The sequence below is a fragment of the Drosophila montana genome, unplaced genomic scaffold (assembly GCF_035044405.1).
Source record: "Drosophila montana isolate Dmon_TW-CO22-7 unplaced genomic scaffold, ASM3504440v1 contig_3218_1, whole genome shotgun sequence".
NCBI lineage: Eukaryota > Metazoa > Arthropoda > Insecta > Diptera > Drosophilidae > Drosophila > Drosophila montana.
The window spans coordinates 3,618,560-3,641,317 of record NW_026998098.1 but is presented as its reverse complement, the minus strand read 5'-3'; the positions used below and the strand labels follow the sequence as shown (position 1 = coordinate 3,641,317).

Below are 22,758 nucleotides of genomic sequence, written 5' to 3'. Positions count from 1 at the left end.
ATTAAAATTGTAAGCATGAGTGATTCTAAGAGCTTTAAAGCTTACTAGAATTTCACTAAAAATGTTTATTTAACATTTGACATTATATTGTGCCCGAATTATTTAAAAAAAAAAAAACCGTTACATATCGGCAAATCGAGGAGGTATCAAACTAGCATTATACCCTGTACCAATTGAAAACGGGTTTAATTAAATTGTTAACGGGTCGCAAAAGGATACTCAATTGTAATATGTTTTATGTTTATACTTTTGATTTGGATCAACAGCCGTCTATATATCCGTCTGAATTATCGAGCCAATCTCATTGTCGAGATTTATACATTTCAGTAATTATTCATAGATTGACTATTATATTTAAATCACTTGAATATAGTTTTTTTTTTGATAATAAAACAACATAAATAATTGGTTGTCTTTAAGATTTTTATCAACTTAGATCTGTTTTGGGTATGCATACGCATAATAATCTACATATTATTGCTTGATGTTCATGTTCTATCCCTTTTACACTACGCCACTGTCACAGCCTTTGATCCACTGAGATCTTTACCCATTGCCTTGTCGAATTTCCCTCCGTCAGTCTTCTGCTTGCCTCGCTGCTGTTTGGTTCGTCGATGTTCTGCTGAACAATTGTTTATTCTATCCGATCTCTTGTTCCCTCTTTCGTTTTGTGTTTATTTAAAATTCGAATAGGTCTGTGCTACAAACACATTTGCACCATGCACAGCATGCGTCTTTGGAATCTCAAGCGGCTCTCGTTGCTGCTCAGCGCGGTCTTCTTGATATACTTCTTTGTTTTCTCCGGCGGCTATCATAAATATCAAATAGACGGCGTTATCGGCAAAGCCAAACCGGAAGCAGTTTGGGAATATGTGGCGGACTTTAATAAAATGCGCTTGCTGAATCCCACAATGTAAGTACACTCATGGATTTCAGATAGCCACAACTGACGGCATAAATCGCCAGCATAAATTTCAAGATTCTAGCCGATCATGGCCACGCCCATGACTGGCGCTACACGGTGCAGTATACGGAACGGCTGTCTCACTGGCCGCACTGGCTAAACGAAGCCACCGCCAAATATGTGGTGACCAAGACGATGCCGGGTGTCTATCCACCAGCCTGGGCCATCCAATCGACGCATAAAACGTGCTTCTTTCGCGGACTTTATTGCTGTGAGTACTCGTATGTGCTAAATGTACCACATGTTTGACTTTTCCAATTCTGTTCGTTTGCTTCTCGCAGTGCACTCGCTCAGCGAGTTCAGTTTCAGCGCCCTCGGCACCGATACATATGCGAATGAGAAGATCCAATATCAGTGCCCGCCGCTCCTAGGCAGCGCCTGTCGGCGGGAGCTCGAGTTCCAGCGCCGCGCCGTTATGCACAATCTGACGCACATTTTCAAGAGAACGTAGTTCAGCTTGCCACAAAAATGCAAAAGAATCGTTTTCCATTTTAATCTGTTGACGTACATGTATTTCCACATCCATACGCTTTCAAATTTCATTGAGTGCATATAAAAAAAATATTTGCATTTAGCTAAATTAACTATTAATTGTTGCTAAATCTTTGTGAATTGTAACAAACTGATTAAAAAATACATAACTGCATATGCATGTGAACTAAATAGACAATTCAAGCATAGCACTGAAGCTCACAGCTCAGAGTCGGAACTTTTAAAATGTTCAATGCTTGCCTCTGTATTATATATTTAAATATATTCTTTCTAATTGGACGCTGTTAACTTGTCATTGAGGAACTTGACACATACATAATTAATTGGCCCGTGAGAGCCCCTCACAATTTGATTTTAACAGCGTATACAGTGTATACCCCTTAAAATAGGATATTTGTAATAAATGAATAGATGGATTGTCCCCATAGTTCGTCTTGAGGACCTTAAAATTGTTCTACATCTTAAAAAATTATATAAAAAAAAATAGTATTGTGATTCTTACACATTCCATTCAACAAGGTGTTTCAGTGATATCTGGTAAGAGAAAATTATGCTCCACCGCTTTGATATTGATTAATATTTTGGCAAATTGTTTAAACACGACCCACTGCATAGTCTTGAGTCTCTTGAGTCTTTTGTATAGATCACGATATCGACATAGGAGCATCTCACTTATCGAGCTCTAGTCTCTTGCGTTTTCCAGCTCCACCACTGCGTGCCATCCGAGCGCGCGTCGCTTTGTCGGCTGACACTACAGGCGTGCTAGGCGCACTTTGGGATTCCCCTGACACCGCTGTTGCGGTGGCAAACCAGCGTGTCAGCTTCGTGGACTGTGTGGACTTGATGCCTTTGGGTGACTTGCGCAGCACTTGACTGGATTGAGTTCGCTGGCCAGCATCCTCTGGAGTGCCGCCGGAGCTTATCAAATAGTTAGTAATTTTGTTGCGCTGCAGCTGTGACTGTTGCTGCTGCACGGGCGACACATTCCCCATGGAGTCGAGACGCAGCCGACTGCCGAATTCGCCATTATTAGTTATCTCAAAGATGTCATCATCCAGCAAAGTGAAGCGGCGTTGCGGCAGCTGTTGCTTCGGGCTGGGCAAATTGGGCAATAATTGAACACCTAGGTCGCTATTCTTAGTCTTTTGCGGCTCAAACATTTGCTCCAGAATGTCCAGGCAGGAGCGTTCGCGCTTCTTTTTGACCGGCATGCCCGATTGTGTTTTGGCGTGCTGCTGCTGAAGCTGCTTTACTTCCGAGCCAAATATCTTGAAGCCCTCAAACGGTGAAACTGAAGGCACAGGCTGCGCCAGCGTAAGCTGCGATAAATCGGAGCAGTTGCTAAAGATGTCAGGAGATTTATTGACCGCTCCGCGCTGTTGTGCTAGCAACATGCCAAAACTGGAGGTGGTGGGCTGCGACTGTTGCGCCTTGGAAGGAACTGGTCGCTTTCTCTTCAATGCTCGAGTGCGTCGGCTTTGTGATTGTTTAGCAGAGGGCTGTGAGCTCTCGTCATGCGAGCTGTTGATGACAACTACATCTGACTTTTGTTGGGGACTAGGTACGATGGCCACCTCCGAGTCACTAAACAAATTTAAGGTAATGGGCAACATGAGTGGAGTTGCCGGCGGCACGTGCGGTACTCGAAATTGGGGCAGCTCCAAGGATCCGAGTTCTGCGAGGTTCTCCGGCAGTTTTTGTGCGCATTGCAAATACGAATTATCGGACTGCAGGGAACCGGAGCTTAGTAGCTCTGGTGTGGCAGCTGGCGCAGACTTCACGGTTACTTGACTGATCTTTTCCCTCCTTTTATTGCTAGGTAAAGATGTCGGCTCTTTGGACAGTTTCCTCTTCGGCGGTCGCCCTCTCTTTTTAGTTTTCGGTTTTTCTTTAGTTGGTGTTGTCTTTGACTTTTTGGGCGTGACTGTGACCTCTTGCTTTACCACTGCTTCCTCTTTTTTGCGCTTGCTAGTTGTGGGCGTTTGATTTGTATCAGAGTTGCGTTTCCTTTTGGGCGTGCCCTTCTTATCGTAGTCCAATGCCCTCATGTGCCCCATGTATTTGCTGTACGGCCGCGCATCCGCGGAACGCGTCATTCTTTGCATTCCACGTGTCTCTCTAAGTTCCACCCCACTTGAAATATTTACATCCGAGCGTTTAGACCTGGGCTCGGTCTTGGGCGTGATTGGCAAGGCTTTAGGTTTATCCTGTTTAGGCGTCTGCGGCTCAGGCGTTGGTTGAACAGGTGGGTCAAGCTTTGCCTTGTTATCAGGTTTGGCACGCAGCAACTTGATTTGTAATGGTATCATCTGTTCGGGCGGCTTTTTAGATGCTTCTTGCTCAGGTATTGCCGCCTGTTCTGTTGCTTTGTGCGAGTTAGTAGCTGTTGTTACGTTTTGATCCTTTTGAGGCAAGCAAACACGACTTAGCCTAACGTTTAGTTTTTTCCCCGTTTTTTTCGGGGACGGGGGCTGCTCCTCTGACTCTGAATCAGTAAGCTCAGCTGGCTTTGCAGTCTGTGCACGTTTTGTAAATTTTCGCTTAGTTTTGCCCGTTTGTGAATTTGTTTCGTTTAGAGCCGAATTTGTTGAAGTGATTGGCAGGGTGACTATCTCACAATCATCGCTGGAGAGCAACACCACATTAGAGTTTGTCGCCTCGGCATGTGCACTCGACACGTCTGTCACTACCACCTCGGGCTCCGATTCGGACATTTCGAAAACCAAAGGCTCCATTGCTACCACTTCATCACTGTGCCCAGACAGCGATAGTTTCTCTGGATCCTGACTCGGTGCCAATTGTCTATCCCGTTTCATGCTCATCAGACACTCGAAAATTTCATTGGTGCCTCCTGTGGAAGCCGAATCTATAGTTGATCCACTTAATATACTATTGCTATTATTTTGTCCCAGCCAAAGCGTTAAGTTCCTCTTGTATTGTTCAGGTGTGACAAGAGGTAGATATGAATCGAACTGATGGCGATAACGTCGCAGGCGAAAGTCTCTGCAAATAAAATGTATTGTTAGATAATTTCCAAATGTGATGAAATCACATAACAAGAGACATAATCATTTGGATGCACGGAATTGCTTTAACAATTGAATGTAAATTTGAAAATGATTTCATGGCTCCAAGCAATATTATGTAATCGTTTGATTTACTGCTGATTTTCACCAACTTGATGTATTCGCCAAGAACACCCCGCTGTTTGTAGTAATCCTCAAGATCGACACGTTTGCTTAGCACCTCCTTGACAGCGGGCAGATGAAATTTGCGCTCAAAACTGCGGAAGCTTTTGTGCTGATGTTCCAGGCATCCACCCAAGCTCATCACATTGTACAGCAACTTTACGTCAGACTGGAAAACAGGCAAAATGAATATAATACCAACTGCTCCTTTATAATTCTAATGATGCTACCGTTATGTCCACACTAGAGATCACAATGTTCACTTTGCGTTCGAATTGCTTGAGAAGCATGGAAGTGCAAAAGTTGTTATTTAATGTATAGCCGCGATGATCAACAATGATGTAGTCAAAGTTCAGCTTGCTGAGATCGCCAATGCTGCGTAAAACGCTCCATTTGCTTAGATAAACGCTATGCGCCGAATCCGTACTGTCTGCAGATTGAAGGTGATAAGAATTTGCAGATGAATATTGCAAGCTACAGACCATTGAAGTCCTTTATAACGCACACGGGCAGTTCGGATAGGACGCCCAAGTGAAACTGCCAGCCAGCCAGCAACTGATCATCGTTCTGCAACACAATTAATGTCTTTTTGGATAGTCCCAGGCCATTTAGCAGTGCCACAACTGACGCACTTTTTCCCAAGCCACTCTCATCGTTAAATATGCAAAATTCTTGTTTGGACAGCCGTTCATAGAGAAAACGCACAGCTTCCAGTTGAAAGCACTTCAGGTACTGTGTCGTATGGCTGGAAATGAGAACATTTTCGGAGAGGCGCAGTTCCGCTGTTTGTTCTGAGACAAAGTGATACATTTGCCTGGAATTAGCCCTTTTAAAACGTGACTCTGTCGTTCTTTTAGTAGACGTGGTGCAGCGCCAGATAGATTGCCACGAGTATGTAGAGCAGTTTGAGGTATGAAAATATCACAAACATTGAGAACGAACCAATTATCATCTTCTTGGACGTCAACGGCCCATCGATGTAATCAGGATTAAATATATCCCCCAAGTTATTATTATTGTTGTTGTTGTAGACGACATGCATGTGTAAGCAAATTTTGCAGGCAGTTGTGGGAAAAAAGGCGCGCGTTTTGTGCAGGCGGGAAAATTGTGTCTTTACGTTGTGGTGTATTTTATATTCACTATAAACTCACATAAATATGTTTAACCGCTATTTCATCAACAAATATACAATTTTATGCATATTGCGAATAAAATAGAAACTTCTTGTTCTTGCACCTTACAACACTGCACTTTTACTGAGTTGGTGATGGCCAACTGTCACAAGTAGAGATGGACACAGATCGATAATTTTTACTGCGATTTTATTGAACTAGCCCGATATATATTAGGAACATTTATGCATATATATATATCATATATAAAACTATATATGAAATATGAATTTTTTACTTCTTATTATTTTGTTACAGACGGTTTGCAGATGATTGACCAACCACTTTATAGATGACTACCTTATACCTTATATTTGCTGGTCATCACATTGCTTTGCGTCGACCAGCCCCCAAATATTTAAGTACCTGTTTGCCTAAATTAAAATATAAATAAATATACCTGCATATTAATTGTTTTACTAATAAGCTTTTAAAAATCAAATGAGCTGTTGAATTTAATTTTGAGTTCATTGTGCAAGTGTTGTGAATCGCATATGAGCGATGTGAACCGTTACAGCTGGATTGGTACCTTGCAGTTACAGCGGCGAATCCACAAGTGTTTTGACGCGCTTGGTCCATAATAAAAACTATAACTATGCTCGGGACCAAAAATAAAAAGCCATATGCGAAAAGAAAACATGCCGAGGATTCTCCAACTGCAGCCCCAGTGCCTTCGCCTGCCAAAAAGAGAATGGTGGTTACACCTTGGCGCAACACGTGCGTTTTGGGTTATTATTTGTACCAGGCAGAGTCTCTGATATTTACCAATCTAATTGCAGCACAGAGTTTAGCACCGTGTACGAGTGGTTGTTTTCAAAGCAAACGACACCCGCAAACTGTCGAAAGGCTCTTAGCCAGATGCGAATATGGACCCTGCGTCGAGGCAGTCTCTGTCCGGCTTCTGTGCTAGCCACTGCAGTACTGGTCAAGGCCCAGCTGGAGGATAAAGAGGGTAGTACCAACATACAGCCAACATATGCCAGCGCCTTTACGCGCTTTTTTAATTTCATGTCCTCGATCATGCAAAACTACAACATGAGCAGCATGTACACCACGGCACGGCAACTCGGCTTGCAATCCTTCATTGTAGACTTGAGGCACTTGTGTGCTCATGGTCAAGAGCTGCCACCAACGATCGTGTTGCGTCACACAGCTGCACACTGCTTGGAATGGCTACGAAACTTTTACTGGCTGCCACAGTGCGAGAGCATGAGCAATTTGGATGCCCCAAGGCTGCAGCGAAAGGATAAGGCGAAGTTTCAAAATGAGCTGGAAATTTTGTTTGAAATGTTTGACTTGGCTTTGGAGTGCCAGTTAAATGGTGCGCAAAAGCTGAAGTCTGTCAGCAAACTGAAGCCCAGCGCGGAGTTCAACAAGATACGAGTTTACTGCTCCACCAGGAAGCTGAAAACTACTAGAGAAATTATGGATACTGTGGTTACTGAGCTGGGCGCAGCTGTAAAACGACAAACGTCATCAATGAAGGATTTGCTAGACATATACATGGTGGGTATACTTAAAATGAACTATTTCCTTGGTGCTGGCCTTAGCCACAGCGAAGATGAGGAGCTCGTCATTGAGGCCACCCAGGGTCTCTTTCGGCTGCTGGCCACGCAGGGCTACATTGAGAATATGTTTGTAGCCTTCGTACAACTAACAGAGAATTCTAATGCGGATGATGAAAGGCGTCGTGGTGCAAGCTATTGGGCTACAAAAATGCTCCAGACTTTCGGCATGCTGAGCCGAATGAGGCGTATGTACAAAGAGGAATTGGATATGGTACGTAGCTGCAATATAAATTCTGAGTTCTTACGATATTATTTTTCTTATAGAACTCAAAGCTCAAGGCAGTGGATTTCTCGACACTTAATAAATCAAAGATATCAAAAACTATGCGATCTCTGCTCATTCACTCGGGCGTGGATCTGGCACTTACATTGGTTTTTGGCGAGTGTCCAAAAAAGCCGCGCTCTTGGGTATTTGAGCGAGAGTTTCTCATGAACAGACTGGGCCCCTTGAATGTACACTCAGCCCCCGTCCTAAAAGGGTAAAATGATCAATATAATTAGATGAGTCGGAGTTCAAACTGCTCTTATCAAAATTTCAGTTTGTTGCCGCTTGTGGTCCCGCCACTAACTGACGAGCAGCATGAAGACTTCCGCAAACGGTGTAACTTAAAATTGCAAGACATAAACGGGGAGCAAAAGAATATTGCTGACAATCAATCTATGGATATTACCCAAAACAAGAGTCAGCAAAAGCCCGAGGATACTGTTTTTGGCATTTGGTCGCTAGAGAAAGGTTAGCACACATTATAAATTGTTTTTTACAATGTTTTTTTAATAATAATATATTTTAGAAAAAAACTGGTCAATATGTGCGCTTGGAGTACTACCTACCACAATAAATTGAGTTAAATACATTGCAAAAGCTCTATTTACAAATCACTATATCTTTAACATTTAAGCCGAAAAATAAACTGACATGAAGAGAATTTATATTTACTGTCTACATATTTCCTCAACAAACATTATACAGCGAGCACTTTTTTAAATGAATTTAATTAAAATTGTTGCGCGCCTCATCTGCTTCACTTATTTTAGCCATTCTCGGCAATTATGGTGGTCTTTTCCAGCACTGGCTATTCAAGCCATCATATATATTTTTTTCATACAATTTGGGAAGGAATTGAAAATGGACTTTCAACGAAGCGATGCTATGTTAATGGAAATATTGCAGGAGCGAAAAACAATTACTGGATTCTTGGACGCAATATTTGGTTTTTTGAGACGCAAGTAACGAACTTTGAAATTGATAATCTGGATAGAGTAAGATCAAGATATTTTGCAGTACCGACTTTTACCACACCAAGAAAGATGCAGAAGACAAAATCGGGTTTCCGAAAGGAATGCGGGATCAAATTCTCTATGGCGCCATGCAGCGCTACGACCCCGACTGTTGGCTGCAAACTATGAGCGCGGAAAGTGGAATTGAAGACAGTGGGGAAAATGCGCCGCCTGCCATTCAAGAAGTGTCTGTAGAGACTGATGAACAGACACCTCAAAATACTCTGACAAAGCCAAGTGGGGCTGTTAGCGATGTAATTCGGGGATTTGAGCCCGGCGACTTTAAGAACGGTGCTGCGTTTGAACATCATTGCTGGTCTCAAACCCTAAAGGATTTGGAAGTGCAGGTCCAGCTGCCACCCGGTCTTAAAACTGCCAAGCAACTGTGCATCGATATCAAAGCGCAGCATATCAAGGTGAGCAGTAAAAGTGCACCAGCGCAGGTTATCTTAGAAGGAACGCTAAGTCAGCGTATAAGGCAGAATGATGCCATGTGGTCGATAGAAGATGGCCGGCTTCTGATCTGCTGTGGTAAGCATTTAGAAGTAAAGTCGAATGTCCCTTTAATAGGTAACATTTGTAGACAAAGCGAAGGAGCGATGGTGGGAACGTCTATTTGAGGGTGACGAAGACATCGATATCAAAAAACTTGACTGCGAACGCTACATAGATGAGCTGCCACAGGACTCACAAGTTGCCATTGAGAAGCTGCGAGTACAGCAAATGGCAGCGGACAAACAACAAAATGCTTTACACACAACGAATCCAGAGCAGGTCGAAACAATAGAACGCTTGCGAAAAGCGTGGGATGCTGAAGGTTCACCATTTAAAGGACAGCCATTTGATCCGTCGGTGGTGCGAATGAGCTAAAACTTTATTAGTTACATTAGGTTACGAGAAAATAAACGTACGTTGTTATAAGTATATTCTTAACTAAGAGAGAGTTATTGCTTAAGTCCAAGATGATGACTTTCAATTTGTACTTAATGCTCTGCAACTGTTTATACTACAGATACTTGTACGTAGTAAGAAACACAGCGAGCAGAGGCCTATTAAGGCACATTAGTTGGAGTGATTCCATCAAAGGATCGATGAGGCACATTTGCTTCATCAGTGATTTAAATGAGTTAGTAGTTTATTAGGTACGAGATTAGAAAAAGTATGTTGTTATAGTTAAATACTTAACTAGGAGGGAGTTGTTGTTCAAGATCAAGTGCATGACGCCCTTATTGAGCCTTCAAGCCGAGTTTTTTGCGCTGCAGTTGCTTCTGCTGGTAGGCGACATCAGTCTCGTCCGTAGACCAAGCTACGTACATGTACGTAGTAAGCAGGACAGCGAGAAGCAGCCGATCAAGGCTCATTACATTGGTGACAAACAGAATTAGCGTGAATCCAACGAAGGATGGATGACGCACATGTGAATAAAGATTACGCAACTCAAGCGACTTGTACGCTAAGGGCTCCGAGTAGTTATGTATATCATAGTAGGTCTGCTTGACGCCCAGCAATTCCACCGGATCCATTATGAAGCTGCCACCGTAAATGACTGTCCAGCATACTGCATGAGTTATCACAAAAGTCCACCAGAGCGGTGCGCTCTCATCCACATTGATCTGCCAGAGCACAATCGATTGAGCTGGCAGCCAGTTTTGTACCAGATACTAATCGAATAGTGAGCATATGGCATATGTTTATAAAGAAATTCAAGGCTATTATGATTCTTGTACGCACATGTAAACAAAGCGATGATGTCAGAGTATAAATAGTTCGCTCCGCGGAAGCCAAATGCAATTTACGCAGCAGATTCTTTACGAATGCTGACTTGAGGAAGCTGTGCTGAAATATAAATCCAATCACATAGAGGGTGTCCATTACAACTGGCCCATAGGCGGTTTCCAATCGCGACTTGTTGTCCAATAAATTAAAGATCCAAGTTTGCGCATTTGAAATAGAACGCGGTTCAGAAAGAAAAATCGTTAATTTTCTGACCACGTAAAACGTGTAACCGAATGTGACCAGAGAGGCTAGCAACACAATAACCTTCGCAAACGACGGCATTTTAACTTCCTTTTCTTCTATTATTTAAACAAAATACAAAAAACGTAAACAACTAGACGCGACCAGCAGCAGAGAATAACGCGGTGTTGGAAAATCTGTTTGCACTGGCAATGGATGGTCGCCCCAGAAATCCAACAGCCAGCTGTTTGTGCGCGTCTTTTAGTGATTGGCAAGTGTGGCTTTGAAACTGACGTCAACAATTATTTAGTTATTTTGTTTTATTTTCTTTTAAGTAGTTGCAAAAATGTTTACACTGTGGACACTGATTGAGGCCTCGCTGCTTTGCCTGAATGCAGTTTGCATTTTACACGAGGAACGTTTCCTGGCTAAGTGTAAGTTATTGCAGTCGAAATCTCCCTACAGCTGACCCAATACAATGCACTTACAGTTGGCTGGGGCCGGCATGCCGGTCAACAGGATTTCGGAGCACCCAGTGCCAAGGATCAAGTCATAAATCTCATTCGCTCAATTCGCACAGTTGCCAAGAGTGAGTTGCCATATATACTAATATTTCCACAAGACAAAACCAATATGACTAATACGTGTCAATATTTTCCACTTTGCAGTTCCACTGATATTTCTTAATGTAATAGCGATTGTATTTAAACTGTTGCTTGGGTAAAACTTAAATTCTATTGTAATAAATGTACTAGTAATGCTTTTCGGAAAAGTCACGATTATTGCCCTGCGTGCTGACTCGATTTGCGCTGCAGCACACACTTAACCCGGTTCTCCAGCGCTATGCTATATGCATCCAACTTGTAAGCAGCCGCCTCCAACTTGTCCACTGTGTCTGATATTTCATCGATTTGCTGCATGAGGGGCGCTAACTGTTGAAATTTGCCGCACAGTTCGTTGGTGGATACGTTGAGGTTTTCAGCTATTTGACGCATGTCTTTATACTTGGCTATAGTTGCCTTGTTCATTTCCTCGAGCAATTTATAGTCCTCTAGTGGCGCATTAAGCTCATGTGTTATATATTCTTCAGTTTTTTGGAACATCTTCGTGGCCAGTTTGCTGAGATTCGGATCATGGGCGTGTGCTAAGGCTTCGAAACTGGATGTTGAAGTTGACAATGTTGGCCCCCGCATCGGTGAGTCGAGTAAGGGGTTGTGATCCTGATCCTTTGCTTGAGCTGCGTTAGCGCTTGTTGTTGGCTGCTCTTTATCCATGTTGTACGAATTTTCCAAAACAATTTTATTAGCAGCTGATGTTGCCGGCTCGTTGTGAATAATTAATGGTGCAAGCACTGCGAATAGTAAACGCATGCGTTTCGTTGTGAACGGGTAACATTCTGTGGGTAAGGCTTGCGCTGATGGTTATTCAAATGTATCACCCTAAAAATCCAGACACAAGATGGCATCTATCCGAATGACAGTGAAATTCCCCTTCCCACCTTCAATTGACCTTAGGCGCATATCTCAAATTTAAGATGCAACTTAATTATATCAGGATTAACATTTACGGTATACCTAATAGCGTTATTCATGTTTATTCGCGAGTGCCTAATGCATTAGCCGAATCACGAAAAAACAATAATAATTAAAAAGCAATTATGTTACACTACAAGGACGACTAATTTGTACGTGCAGTATATCATATGCTTTTATCTAATATATGACGTTATTTGTCACAATGGCTGTCACTGTGAAAAACCCTCCATTCTGTGAAATCGTGAAGCAATTATTCGATCTGATACGTACACTAATCTGTTCTTGGAATGTTAAACATGTTCCAGTATAACATTTAACGTTCAAAATATTAAGCAAACAAAACAGCCTGTTTTCTTTAAAGAAAAAATATTTCTTATTATTTAACCGCTATTTTTGCCAAATAATGGGAAAGCGGTGAAAAACATCGGGAAAAGATCGATAAAACAGAATGAAAAAACATCGACGTACCGATGTTATTTTCGCATTTCGTTTGGCACTAATCACATTAACTTCGTTTGTCTTAAAGATAGCACATTTAAATGTCACGTCAGAATAAAGAGCTGAAGCATAAGCATCTTTTTGATGGCACCGCTTGGAATGTGTACGACCCGACTCTTTTAAATCTAAGCGTAGGTGCTCCAGGCCCAGATCTATTGGAGCCCTGCTGTGATATTTTTCAACAGGCCACTGCCCATTGCTTGGTGAGATCTCATCTAATCTTATCATCATGGGATTACAACTTTAATCTAAATTATCTTTGTACATACCTAGACACACGAAAAAAATGCCAACAATTCTCTGATCTTTCAATATGGACCAACAATTGGAACCTATGGGATACGCAAGGAAGTTGCCAAGTTCTTCAGTGAGATGTACACCAACTCCGTTAACTGGTAATCGTAATAAGGATTCAATGCATTGCACTGAATTGTTTTTAATATGGTTCCTTTTAGCGAGGACTTGATAATCACAGCTGGCGCAACGCAAGGCTTACATTTCGTGCTATCTACTCTGATTGACTTTAGTGGTTATATATTTGTGGATGAGTACACTTATATGATTGCATTGGACAGCATGAAACACTTTACGAGTCTTAAAATCGTTCCACTTAAGCTCAATGACGATGGCGTTGATCTTGATGACCTAGATACAAAAGTAAGAGAGCGGCATTTTAAATCAGAGAACAAGGAGTTTTGGGCCATTTATTATACAGTTCCCACTTACCATAATCCTACTGGCATATTGTTCTCACCAGGTGAGTAGAAAATAAGAGATGATTGGTAAATAGAGATAAATGACATTGTCTTATCATTTCTGTTCACTCTATTTTTAGCTGTTTGTCATGGAATTGTGCAGTTGGCACGCAAATATGACTTCTTAGTACTGTGCGACGATGTCTACAACATTCTCCATTACGGCGAAAAACCCTTGATTGATCGTCTACTATCCTATGACGCTCGTACAGATGCGGATTTTGTCGGCAATGTCATTGCCAATGGCAGTTTTTCGAAACTTATTGGACCTGGTGTGCGCCTAGGATGGCTGGAGGTGCCACCACGAGTTAAACAGCAGCTTGATAGCAGTGGAATCATTCACAGCGGTGGTGGTTTCAACAACTACACATCTTGCATTGTGGCTAGTCTGTTTGAGCTGCAGTTGGCGCAATCTCACATTAAACAGCTCCACGAAGCATATAAAGAGCGGATGTTGGCGACAATAGAAGTACTGAAGTCTGAGTTACCGAAATGCTGCCACTTTGTGCCGCCTAGTGGAGGATTTTTTATATGGATACGTTTGCCGGATCAATTGAATGCGCGCAATTTCATGGAATATTGTATGGAGCGTGAAAGGATAACATTCATTGTAGGTTCACGTTTCGCAGTAGAAGAGGGAAAGGGACAGCAGTTCTTTCGTATAACTATAGGTTTCTACAACAAGGAAAAACTTGTGGATGGTGTGAAGCGTCTGTGTCTGACTTTGCAGGCTTATATGAAGACTGTTGACATGAACAATTGTTGATTTTATAATATGGCGAACAGTTTCAATTGCTTGTATGTTGTTATCGTATTTTAAATAATGCTTATAAAGATACGACTTAGAACTTAATCAGCTATGTAGTTAGTTATGATAAAATATGTGTATATAAACATTTTTGGGCACACTGCTTAAAAATATCACAAATTTGATCAAATTTTTAAAAGTATTCAAGTTTAACTTTACAAAAACATTAGTTTAAACATGCAACACCACGTCCTGACCCCCTCTTTTGAGGATGAGAATTTTTAACGATATTGTATTGGATATTTTGTGCATAATACTTTGCTTGTACGACAACTGAAATGCGTGGCGGCAAATTCGAAGGAAAAAAAATAACAAATTTATGACTAAAAACAATTGTAAAATATTCAGTTACTCAGTGAATGTGAGAACAATCTCCTTGAGAGAGGTATACGTGCCAATTACGAGACCAAGAACGCCCACAATAATTAGCACAAAGTTGCCTAAGAATGAATTGTAAATAATTATGTACATATATTTAAAAGACTTCGGCTTAAATACTCACTAAACAGCAGCCAGCCCTTGGTCATACCACTTGTCTCGTACCAGTGCGTGCATATTTGAATCAGAGCTGGAAAGGCTAGTCCCAGCGCCGATAAGCACAGAGCGCCAAAAAGCGAAATAAAGAGCTCCAAATTGGGTATGGCTACGGCCAGGAGAACTACAAGACGATCACATGTTTATAAACGTTTGGTGGCTCCTTAGATGATTATTAAGCTACTTACACGTGATCAGCACAAGGCCCGTACGCACCGCATATTCCCAGAATAGCTTGTTACGCTGTGGACCCAGCTTCTTGCCAACGTAATCGTTCCAGGTAATATCGATGGCCACATAACAGGCCAGACCGTGTGTGATATAGATGGCAAAGGCCAGCATGCCCTTAACGCACTGAGCTGGACTGCGTCAGGATGGTAGACAGTTATCATTTTTAGTCCAAAACAATGTGAAAAGTATATTTACATTTCGTGCTCCGGCAAATTTAGGGTGATGGAGCCCAGCACACTGGAACCATAGTTCAGATAACCGAACAGGCCCATGCCAACATACAGGAACACAATCAATATCATAGATACGTTCAGAACGCCACAGGAACCGCCAAACTTGTGTGGAGATTTCATCTCATTCTCAAGCGGCAATATGACGCCAATGGCCTCCAATGCGAACAAAACCGTTCCAAAGAATAGTGGAAAGTTCTCCACCTTGCCAAAGGCCTCTTTGCCATCAGTTGTGACGGGCTCCCGAAATATATAGTAGCAAATTATGCCAAAGGACACCATAGTTATGAAATTGGCCAGTGTGGAGAAGGGCGCCAGGTATTTTAGCTGGCGCACCCAGTTAATGAGTATCAGCGGAATCAATATGATGATCATGCAGAGACGCACATCTATGTTCGTTTCGCAGACGGCATCTACAATGGACTTGATGTTGGACGCAACAAACACCACATAAACACAGCAGGTGCCCAGCTGGTAAATCAACAGAAATACATTCACTACGGTGCCTATATAGGGTGCGCAGGCTTTAAAGAAAGCGGGACCTTCACTCAGCGCTGTCTCCGCCACAGCCGGATAGTTCATACTGGGCACCTGTGGGAAAAAAACAATCAGACTGTGCTGTCGATAAAAATACAAATTGGCATGAGCTCACCTTCCGGCGCCGACACAGTTCATACTCGGCTTTGACCAGCTGGTGTATGCAGTAGGTGCATATAAAACCAATCACAATGGTGCCTATGGAGCCCGTTACGTAACCAGAGTTCCGAAACGCATTTGGCATGGCCAGAATACCTGTGCCAAGAGAGCCCTTTAGCAAATGGAATAGTGTTTCCCAGTTGCTATTGGCGGCATAAAAAATTAGGCTTGTGTGGCTTTTGGCATGCTGAATGTCGCTTACGTTGTTGGATGTGGCACCTCACGATGTTCGTAGGGATTGTATTCGGGATCCTTGGCGGCACCCTTCTCCGCCAGCTCCAGAGAGTATTTGTTGCCGCTCTGCTGCTTGACATTGTCCACATGATCGCTGACATACGCCGGATTGCTGTGTCCATTTTTACTCATTGCTGGCCAAGAGCGAAAAAAAAGAAATGCATTACAAAAAGAAAAGAAAAAACTGAGGATCGCAGCGAAATCTCATTTGTAATGGGACTACAATCAGAGGCTAGTCACGCAGCTTTGCACGTTATTTAATTGCTGACACTATCCATAGAGATCGCGATCTATCTAAGCACAGAAAATGCAGCTGAAAATAGCTTGATATATTTCTAAATTAAAAGCAGACCCAGTGCAATGTCAAGTTCAGTGGGACGAAATCGTTGCCCCCGTCATATGAGCCACATGAGGGCACACACAGACTTTTCTGTGTCTGCTTCGAGTGTGTTTGCGAGTGTAAGTGTGTGTGTGTGTGTGTGTGTGAGAGAGTGTGTGCACAACATCGTCAGCAACTTGTCGTGAATGAAACGTGCTAACATTTTGTAATTGCAGCCAATTTTACTGTCACTTGTGAGTGGCTTTGGACTGGACTTTGTTGTGATTTTATTTAGCGTTTGGAATAGTTACTTAGCTGTTACCGTTACCCCTTTTATAAGACAAAACAATTATTTAGTTGCACATCAAGCAAACAACAATTGCCCGTGTCTTAATTAGAAAATCTTTTCGTCTGACATATACAATTTGTAATTTTATTGCCCCGCTATTAGGCACTAGATCTCAACTGAGATAAAACCCTAGTCTCAGACTCAGATTCCCAAAAGCGAGAAATGGAAATTTTGGCAAATCCAAGCACACTTGTGGATTTACGACACTTTTTCCGGTTTTGCGAGTGGTGTGTGCAATTATTACTATTTTTAATTGTACAAATTGACTTCTTGACTACCATACATATGTACTACACTCAAGTATAGTTGTAGAATCGGCTGAATGCATGCATGCTATATAATGTGTATTATTTAAAGCGTTTGCAAATGCAATCGCTTACATACAACAAATTTGTAAATGTGTTGTAAACTGAGGCAGAAGGTCGTACAACTGATTCATCTTGAAGTTTGTCGCGTTGATTTTGGTTTTACGAAACAATAAATTTTCAAAGAGCTACGTTTTTCACACCCACATTGGTGCGGAAGTAGAAACGATGCAAATTCTCAAGTACAGCTGGTTTTTTGTTCTAGCCAAGATTATGTGGTACCTTAGTAGCAATCAGGTCTGAGATATGCGGAAGTCACGACCAAGTGACTATGGAAAATAGTTTTGCAGGCATATCTTCGAGAATTACACAAAAATTATACGAGATATTTGAAATTCTATGAAAAAAACACGGAGAGTCCGGCACAGCACTTGATAACTTTCTAATCTATACATGTCTTACGTATCTCTATAAAATTTAAGTTGTTTATTTTTTGTTAAATCTTTCGCCTTTTAAAAAACCATCACCGTACGCACTTTTTCTAGTTGTTGTACCGAATTTACCTGAAGCAAAATTCGCAGAAATATTTTAGATAATTTATTCTTCAATAATTTATGCGAAACTTAAATAAAATAAAGCAAATGAAAAACGTCATAGTTTGTTTTATTAATGAAACTGTAACCGGTTCAAACTGGATACGTTGTTGTCACTCGCACCGAACCTTTTGCCAAAAGCAGAGGCAAGAAAAACTTGTATGCCCGCCAAAGACATTATACGCTTAATAAATTCCATCTGACAAAGCACAAATCAAAAGTGATTTTGCCTAAATGCGCAATACTATTTAATGCAAATTTGGTTTTGGCCAATAAAATAGAAAGAAAACAACTTGAAATATACAATCGATATGCTGGCTGTTGTGCACGTGAAGTACAATAATAACAAATATAAACAATAGCTTAAAACTCGATCGGCACGCGACATATTGTGCCAGAGTCTTGAGATCGGGCGACGTGGGCGAGTTCAATGCGCCAGGTTTACTGTCCGGTCTTAGCGGTCTTTCTGGTGTTGTTATTTGTGATTGAAATTCAAAAGTCATTTGTCAGCGTCGTGTTCGCAATATCAATTGGTCGCCGTTTGCTGATGACGGCTTCTCGACATTAACTTCTGCTCAGCTTCTGAGCTTGAAAAAGTTGTTGGCCTTGCTCCGCATTTTGTCTAACACTTATTTATTCAAATTTGCTGAACTTAGAGTTGGCAAAACGTAACGCAGTTGCTTTGTTCTAGTCAAAGATAGTTGCAATCGATGAATCAATCACACAAGTAATTGTTTTTTAACTACGTAAATTATGACCGAAATGTTTTAAAACTGAAATGAGGGACCTGTCGGCTCATTACTTTCAAACTGTACTATCAGCTCATTTTTTATATTTTTCATCGCTTTAACATTTATAAATTTAATTTAACGGCTATTTGGAACGCCAAGACTACAAATACTATGCAAATTAAATGCTATGTTCTTTTATAAGTTCTCATTCATTTGCAAAATATCAGATTATATGTTAACGACTTGTAGTTGGTAACTTTTGCGGCTTTATTTTGCAAAACCTGATTTAAAACGACATTAAAGCATTTCAATTAGGCCTAAATGAGTGACGTTTTAATTATATTTCAAATCGATGTTTAGTTCAAGTCTGACCGCTCAAAATTGATCAAAATCTCTGCTGAGTAGGAAATGGATGATTGACGGATTTTTTATTTTTGAAATTAATATGATTGCTTTACGGATTTATTCACGGGTTATTTGTTCTTTTTATAACTTTGAACAATCGTTCTTTAACTTTTTAAATGTTTTTTACTTTGAATGAAAGGGAAGTCTTGACACATCTTTACAAATGTAAAGAATCAAGCCATTCAATTTGATAATTTTTTTAACACATTAATTCATCATTTTTTGATTCTTTTAAACTGATGATACATTTAAAATAATACAAAAATTATAAAAATCATTTCCTGGGGAAACTGGTTTAATTAAAAATAGAAATAAACAACTCTTAAGCAGCTTAAAGCTCACTTTCGTAAGGATTAAAGTATTCGCTTCTAGTATTTAATTAAATTAATGTTTAAAACTTGTTCAGCGATGAACTTGCTAATTGACACTTATTCTTTTAGTTTTTCCGGTTACAACTCAAGCTTTTAACAATTGCCTTCAGTTTTATTTTATTCTGATTGTTCTATTTTCGTTCACTTTTTCAATCATTTTGGTCAACGATTTCGACGCATTGTTGTGCTAATTTTCAGTGCAATTAATTTAAATTTACAAAAATACGTTTCAGCTAGTTTCATTCTCTCACTCATCACGCTTTATTAGAGCCCGCACTGAGAATGTGCACTCGAGCTCGACACTGACTTTTTGGAGAGAGGTTCGAGCTTCGCTTAGTTAGTAATTCGCAAAAGCTGCCACACTTCCGTTGTTAATTAGCCGAAAACATTTTTGGAATGCGATACTAAGATACTGTCTACAAATCCAACTTACCGACGGGCCTAAGAACAGATTGCTACCTAAAGATATAACTGAATCGGAAAAACAATATGTTACAACGTTAAAGTTGTCAGATTACGAATTCTGCCGATGCAGCTTAAACTTTTGATAGGTGTGATGAGGAACTTTTCGCAAATACCAATAAATTGGATAAACACATTGATGAACCGATATCAAAACGAAAGCCGCCCTCCCGCAGGTGTCAAACTGACCTGTAACTGACGGATGCGATCTACGATTGCAAACGATGTGATCAAGTTGCCCGCGCGCTCACGACTAACTCAGACCCAACGTGGGTCACCGGTTTTATGCAGTGCGCGAAATGTTGCCCACCGATTGTAACGCCAGCAGCAGGCAACCAACCAACCAACTAACCAACCAACCACTCATGAATACTCGTTCTCTCAGGGTACGGGGTAGCTGCAGCAGCCACAACATCAACAGCAGGCGCATTAAATATCACATCCAGTGACAAAATGTAACTTAATTTTTAAGTAACGCCAAGCAATACAGTATCCACTGTAATAATTGTGCGTGTGTTGAGAAAAAAATGAGAAAAAAACCGAAAATAACAGAGAGCAGCGAGTAAGATGTCATATGAACAATATGATATATATAGCATTTAACTACTTAAGTTGATCGCGTTGATGGCCTAAGCTAAATTGTTCATACTTTGACTAAAGCTTAAAGCATATTTTTGAGCTTTTTTAGACTGTTTAAGGGGCTTGAGTTTCCGGATTCTATCCATACATGATGATACATATGAATGATTAATAAAATGAACAAATTGATTGATTTATCATATTAGGTTGTAAGAAGACATGGTAAAATATCTCGGTAGATAAGCTATATATGGGTCACTTTGTCATGCGGACAACTCAGAACGAGAATTCGCATTCGAACGCCATATAAACATATAATAATAATAATAATAATAATAATAATAATAATAATAATAATAATAATAATAATAATAATAATAATAATAATAATAATAATAATAATAACAATAATAATAATAATAATAACAATAATAATAATAATGATATTTATAATACTGATAATAATGATAACAGTGACAATTATAATAATAATAAAAATAATAATAATAATAATAATAATAATAATAATAATAATAATAATAATAATAATAATAATATTAATAATAATAATAATAATAATAACAATAATTATAATAATAATAATAATAATAATAATAATAATAATAATAATAATAATAATAATAATAATAATATTAATAAAATATTTTTACTATTATTCAGGTACTTTTTCAGTCTCTAATTAAATGTGTTGCAGGTACATTTAAAAGCATTTTTCAATGCTCGTATTGTGGCAACTTTACTTATACGAGTCAGAGCCCTTGAATATTTTCTTTAAATACATATATAAGTACCTTTATACAGACTTAAGTAGCTGTACGATGCGCACTCTTGGTTGTCACATTATCGATGGCATGACAAATAAGCAACTACGATGAATGCAAACACAATATGCGTGTTGTCTTGTTCAGCTGTGCAGTCAATGCAATTCACACTCTTTCTGAGCGCTTTCCAGTCTTGGCATGCCAAGCACAAAAAGTCGTTGCCAAATATTCGACCACTGCTGCTGGATACTCGTAACTATGGCAAGACTGCATAAAGAACCAGTACGAGTTAAGGTGTAAGGTGTATTTAACTGCCACTGTGTGTAACTAAATTTGCAGTTGGCTTTGTTGTTGCCAAAATCTGCAATTTACATTTTTATTTTTTTTTACGCTGCTTGGGCTGCACTGCCTTAATGCACTTTCTCAGGCGATCAACCGGTTTGGGGTAAAGAGAATTCGTGCGTTTGCGCCAAATTTCATTTACGCGGCGGCCTTCCAATGGTTTTGCATGCATTGCGCATACGCCGAGTGTTACAGATTCGTGTATATCGAACACACATACAGCTATACATATACATATATACGACTACGAGTATAACCAAAAGCCGGCTAAATATTAGCCCATAGCCATGTCTAGCTGCTGCCTGCCTGGCTGCCCGTCAGTCAAAAACCGGTCGGCCGTTACCCCGACTCTGACGTAGTCTTGTCTACCCGAATATCTTCGAGTTGGTCTTGTTTTACCTGTGACGTCAGCATAGAGTAGGCGGTCATGATTCATTTGAACATTTGATTCGTGTATGCAGATCAATTACTATCAGCTCCTGATCAGCTGCCCAATTGCGATCTACGCACATCACACATTATTTTTATTGGATGGACATCTTTAAAGCGTATTATTTATGACGGTGAACGTGTTTATCCATTTAAATGGGTCGCTAAACATCAGGTGCTAAGAGCTGCCTTCAAAAGATTTGATAAATTGTTGCTAATTTTCAAGCTATTCGGGTTTCCTTTATGGGTTGCAGGCGCTTGAAACCTGCTGTAAAAGTAATTAAATTATGAATTTGATTTGTGTTGTTTATTAAAACTAAATTGCTTAATTAAGAGTGGATTTTCGTATGCATATTAAGTGTGAAATACTCTAAAATATAATTGACAGTTTCCGGCACAGATGCTAACCTAGACAAAACATATTTTTCAACAATTTTAATCAGCATTATCAAAGAGGGGAAAAAAACCTTTTAACCGAAACGTAAATGGAGCAATCATTGGGTTCGCTTAAAACACACGCTAATTAAGCCATTTTTAGATTTAATTTGCAGGGTGGCATGCAAAAAACCAAATAAATATGAATTACAACTAATAATTACACGCGAAAATCGAGTAAATATGAAAAACATGCACAACAACAGCCCACATTGTAATTGGCGCTGATTTGGTTATGATGCTAGCCATATAAATATAGAAATAAAAATTGGAAAAAAAACGAAACGCAAAATAAAATTAAACCCATCTCCATTTAAATGGAAATAAGTGATACATAATTGAAAATTGTTTTCGCCATGAACTTGTGCTCTGTTACAATAAACATGCGTCGTCTACTTGGGACACGGGCTTAAAATTAGAACCGGTGCGAAGTTGCCCTTTGGCCTTAGTCAGAGCGGTCGCCTGCGTGTTCAAGTACAAGCAAACTATTGTGTAATACTTATATTAAATATAAATA

At 40.2% G+C, this 22,758-nt stretch overlaps 10 protein-coding genes across 11 annotated transcripts; 5 read left to right on the top strand and 5 right to left on the bottom strand.

The window, feature by feature from the left end:
• Positions 1 to 405: 405 nt before the first annotated feature.
• SuUR (Suppressor of Under-Replication) lies at positions 406 to 5,454 on the bottom strand. Of its 2 annotated transcripts, XR_010437092.1 has the most exons (5): positions 5,127 to 5,454; positions 4,875 to 5,074; positions 4,635 to 4,813; positions 1,959 to 4,459; positions 406 to 1,898 (listed from the first exon to the last, which is right to left on the bottom strand). XR_010437092.1 is itself a non-coding variant. In XM_064689506.1 (4 exons), exons 1-4 carry the CDS (start codon positions 5,452 to 5,454, stop codon positions 2,125 to 2,127), a joined length of 3,042 nt encoding a protein of 1,013 aa, XP_064545576.1. In that variant the 3' UTR covers positions 406 to 2,124. The 2 variants fall into 2 exon arrangements, 1 of the variants encoding a protein (XP_064545576.1); XM_064689506.1 differs by having other exon boundaries at positions 406 to 4,459.
• On the top strand, positions 720 to 1,735 carry LOC135433435 (uncharacterized). The gene is made up of 3 exons (XM_064689508.1): positions 720 to 913; positions 967 to 1,175; positions 1,246 to 1,735. The coding sequence occupies exons 1-3, from the start codon at positions 720 to 722 to the stop codon at positions 1,413 to 1,415; spliced, it is 573 nt and encodes a 190-aa protein (XP_064545578.1). The 3' UTR covers positions 1,416 to 1,735.
• A 43-nt stretch (positions 5,455 to 5,497) lies between the features above and the next one.
• On the bottom strand, positions 5,498 to 5,877 carry LOC135433436 (uncharacterized). Its single transcript, XM_064689509.1, has one exon. It carries the CDS (start codon positions 5,684 to 5,686, stop codon positions 5,498 to 5,500), a length of 189 nt encoding a protein of 62 aa, XP_064545579.1. The 5' UTR covers positions 5,687 to 5,877.
• Positions 5,878 to 6,331: 454 nt separating this feature from the next.
• LOC135433762 (uncharacterized) lies at positions 6,332 to 8,314 on the top strand. Its single transcript, XM_064689996.1, has 5 exons — positions 6,332 to 6,533; positions 6,596 to 7,595; positions 7,649 to 7,863; positions 7,924 to 8,117; positions 8,176 to 8,314. The coding sequence occupies exons 1-5, from the start codon at positions 6,412 to 6,414 to the stop codon at positions 8,226 to 8,228; spliced, it is 1,584 nt and encodes a 527-aa protein (XP_064546066.1). The 5' UTR covers positions 6,332 to 6,411; the 3' UTR covers positions 8,229 to 8,314.
• Positions 8,315 to 8,453: 139 nt separating this feature from the next.
• LOC135433766 (nudC domain-containing protein 3) lies at positions 8,454 to 9,595 on the top strand. The gene is made up of 3 exons (XM_064690002.1): positions 8,454 to 8,611; positions 8,667 to 9,193; positions 9,246 to 9,595. The coding sequence occupies exons 1-3, from the start codon at positions 8,511 to 8,513 to the stop codon at positions 9,530 to 9,532; spliced, it is 915 nt and encodes a 304-aa protein (XP_064546072.1). The 5' UTR covers positions 8,454 to 8,510; the 3' UTR covers positions 9,533 to 9,595.
• On the bottom strand, positions 9,503 to 10,794 carry LOC135433767 (nurim homolog). The gene is made up of 2 exons (XM_064690003.1): positions 10,394 to 10,794; positions 9,503 to 10,323 (listed from the first exon to the last, which is right to left on the bottom strand). Exons 1-2 carry the CDS (start codon positions 10,718 to 10,720, stop codon positions 9,889 to 9,891), a joined length of 762 nt encoding a protein of 253 aa, XP_064546073.1. The 5' UTR covers positions 10,721 to 10,794; the 3' UTR covers positions 9,503 to 9,888.
• A 116-nt stretch (positions 10,795 to 10,910) lies between these two features.
• On the top strand, positions 10,911 to 11,390 carry LOC135433769 (immediate early response 3-interacting protein 1). The gene is made up of 3 exons (XM_064690006.1): positions 10,911 to 11,052; positions 11,109 to 11,207; positions 11,287 to 11,390. Exons 1-3 carry the CDS (start codon positions 10,965 to 10,967, stop codon positions 11,340 to 11,342), a joined length of 243 nt encoding a protein of 80 aa, XP_064546076.1. The 5' UTR covers positions 10,911 to 10,964; the 3' UTR covers positions 11,343 to 11,390.
• On the bottom strand, positions 11,295 to 11,983 carry Blos2 (biogenesis of lysosome-related organelles complex 1 subunit 2). The gene has a single exon (XM_064690005.1). The coding sequence runs from the start codon at positions 11,890 to 11,892 to the stop codon at positions 11,398 to 11,400; it is 495 nt and encodes a 164-aa protein (XP_064546075.1). The 5' UTR covers positions 11,893 to 11,983; the 3' UTR covers positions 11,295 to 11,397.
• Positions 11,984 to 11,997: 14 nt separating this feature from the next.
• LOC135433765 (2-aminoadipate transaminase) lies at positions 11,998 to 14,725 on the top strand. Its single transcript, XM_064690001.1, has 5 exons — positions 11,998 to 12,020; positions 12,680 to 12,854; positions 12,925 to 13,046; positions 13,107 to 13,408; positions 13,487 to 14,725. Exons 2-5 carry the CDS (start codon positions 12,693 to 12,695, stop codon positions 14,170 to 14,172), a joined length of 1,272 nt encoding a protein of 423 aa, XP_064546071.1. The 5' UTR covers positions 11,998 to 12,020; positions 12,680 to 12,692; the 3' UTR covers positions 14,173 to 14,725.
• Positions 14,153 to 19,922, bottom strand: LOC135433764 (proton-coupled amino acid transporter-like protein CG1139). Its single transcript, XM_064690000.1, has 7 exons — positions 19,646 to 19,922; positions 16,108 to 16,273; positions 15,862 to 16,048; positions 15,175 to 15,800; positions 14,937 to 15,112; positions 14,717 to 14,872; positions 14,153 to 14,654 (listed from the first exon to the last, which is right to left on the bottom strand). The coding sequence occupies exons 2-7, from the start codon at positions 16,269 to 16,271 to the stop codon at positions 14,563 to 14,565; spliced, it is 1,401 nt and encodes a 466-aa protein (XP_064546070.1). The 5' UTR covers positions 16,272 to 16,273; positions 19,646 to 19,922; the 3' UTR covers positions 14,153 to 14,562.
• Positions 19,923 to 22,758: the final 2,836 nt, after the last annotated feature.

Excerpts from the sequence above, each read along its gene's own strand:
- LOC135433435 (XM_064689508.1), top strand. The coding sequence starts at position 720 with ATGCACAGCATGCGTCTTTGGAATCTCAAGCGGCTCTCGTTGCTGCTC. Across the intron at positions 914-966 it reads CGCTTGCTGAATCCCACAAT|CATAAATTTCAAGATTCTAG; the intron begins GTAAGTACACTC and ends ATAAATCGCCAG. Across the intron at positions 1,176-1,245 it reads CTTTCGCGGACTTTATTGCT|TGCACTCGCTCAGCGAGTTC; the intron begins GTGAGTACTCGT and ends TGCTTCTCGCAG.
- SuUR (XM_064689506.1), bottom strand. The coding sequence starts at position 5,454 with ATGTATCACTTTGTCTCAGAACAAACAGCGGAACTGCGCCTCTCCGAA. Across the intron at positions 5,075-5,126 it reads CGTTATAAAGGACTTCAATG|ACAGTACGGATTCGGCGCAT; the intron begins GTCTGTAGCTTG and ends TTCAATCTGCAG. Across the intron at positions 4,460-4,634 it reads GTTCTTGGCGAATACATCAA|AGACTTTCGCCTGCGACGTT; the intron begins GTTGGTGAAAAT and ends TTTTATTTGCAG.
- LOC135433436 (XM_064689509.1), bottom strand. The coding sequence starts at position 5,686 with ATGCATGTCGTCTACAACAACAACAATAATAATAACTTGGGGGATATA.
- LOC135433762 (XM_064689996.1), top strand. The coding sequence starts at position 6,412 with ATGCTCGGGACCAAAAATAAAAAGCCATATGCGAAAAGAAAACATGCC. Across the intron at positions 6,534-6,595 it reads GTTACACCTTGGCGCAACAC|CACAGAGTTTAGCACCGTGT; the intron begins GTGCGTTTTGGG and ends ATCTAATTGCAG. Across the intron at positions 7,864-7,923 it reads TCAGCCCCCGTCCTAAAAGG|TTTGTTGCCGCTTGTGGTCC; the intron begins GTAAAATGATCA and ends TCAAAATTTCAG.
- LOC135433766 (XM_064690002.1), top strand. The coding sequence starts at position 8,511 with ATGGACTTTCAACGAAGCGATGCTATGTTAATGGAAATATTGCAGGAG. Across the intron at positions 8,612-8,666 it reads TTTGGTTTTTTGAGACGCAA|TACCGACTTTTACCACACCA; the intron begins GTAACGAACTTT and ends GATATTTTGCAG. Across the intron at positions 9,194-9,245 it reads CCGGCTTCTGATCTGCTGTG|ACAAAGCGAAGGAGCGATGG; the intron begins GTAAGCATTTAG and ends TAACATTTGTAG.
- LOC135433767 (XM_064690003.1), bottom strand. The coding sequence starts at position 10,720 with ATGCCGTCGTTTGCGAAGGTTATTGTGTTGCTAGCCTCTCTGGTCACA. Across the intron at positions 10,324-10,393 it reads CATCATCGCTTTGTTTACAT|TATCTGGTACAAAACTGGCT; the intron begins GTGCGTACAAGA and ends CTATTCGATTAG.
- LOC135433769 (XM_064690006.1), top strand. The coding sequence starts at position 10,965 with ATGTTTACACTGTGGACACTGATTGAGGCCTCGCTGCTTTGCCTGAAT. Across the intron at positions 11,053-11,108 it reads GGAACGTTTCCTGGCTAAGT|TTGGCTGGGGCCGGCATGCC; the intron begins GTAAGTTATTGC and ends ATGCACTTACAG. Across the intron at positions 11,208-11,286 it reads AATTCGCACAGTTGCCAAGA|TTCCACTGATATTTCTTAAT; the intron begins GTGAGTTGCCAT and ends TCCACTTTGCAG.
- Blos2 (XM_064690005.1), bottom strand. The coding sequence starts at position 11,892 with ATGGATAAAGAGCAGCCAACAACAAGCGCTAACGCAGCTCAAGCAAAG.
- LOC135433765 (XM_064690001.1), top strand. The coding sequence starts at position 12,693 with ATGTCACGTCAGAATAAAGAGCTGAAGCATAAGCATCTTTTTGATGGC. Across the intron at positions 12,855-12,924 it reads AGGCCACTGCCCATTGCTTG|ACACACGAAAAAAATGCCAA; the intron begins GTGAGATCTCAT and ends GTACATACCTAG. Across the intron at positions 13,409-13,486 it reads TGGCATATTGTTCTCACCAG|CTGTTTGTCATGGAATTGTG; the intron begins GTGAGTAGAAAA and ends CTCTATTTTTAG.
- LOC135433764 (XM_064690000.1), bottom strand. The coding sequence starts at position 16,271 with ATGAGTAAAAATGGACACAGCAATCCGGCGTATGTCAGCGATCATGTG. Across the intron at positions 15,801-15,861 it reads AACTGTGTCGGCGCCGGAAG|GTGCCCAGTATGAACTATCC; the intron begins GTGAGCTCATGC and ends TTTTTCCCACAG. Across the intron at positions 14,873-14,936 it reads GGGCCTTGTGCTGATCACGT|TTCTCCTGGCCGTAGCCATA; the intron begins GTAAGTAGCTTA and ends ATCGTCTTGTAG.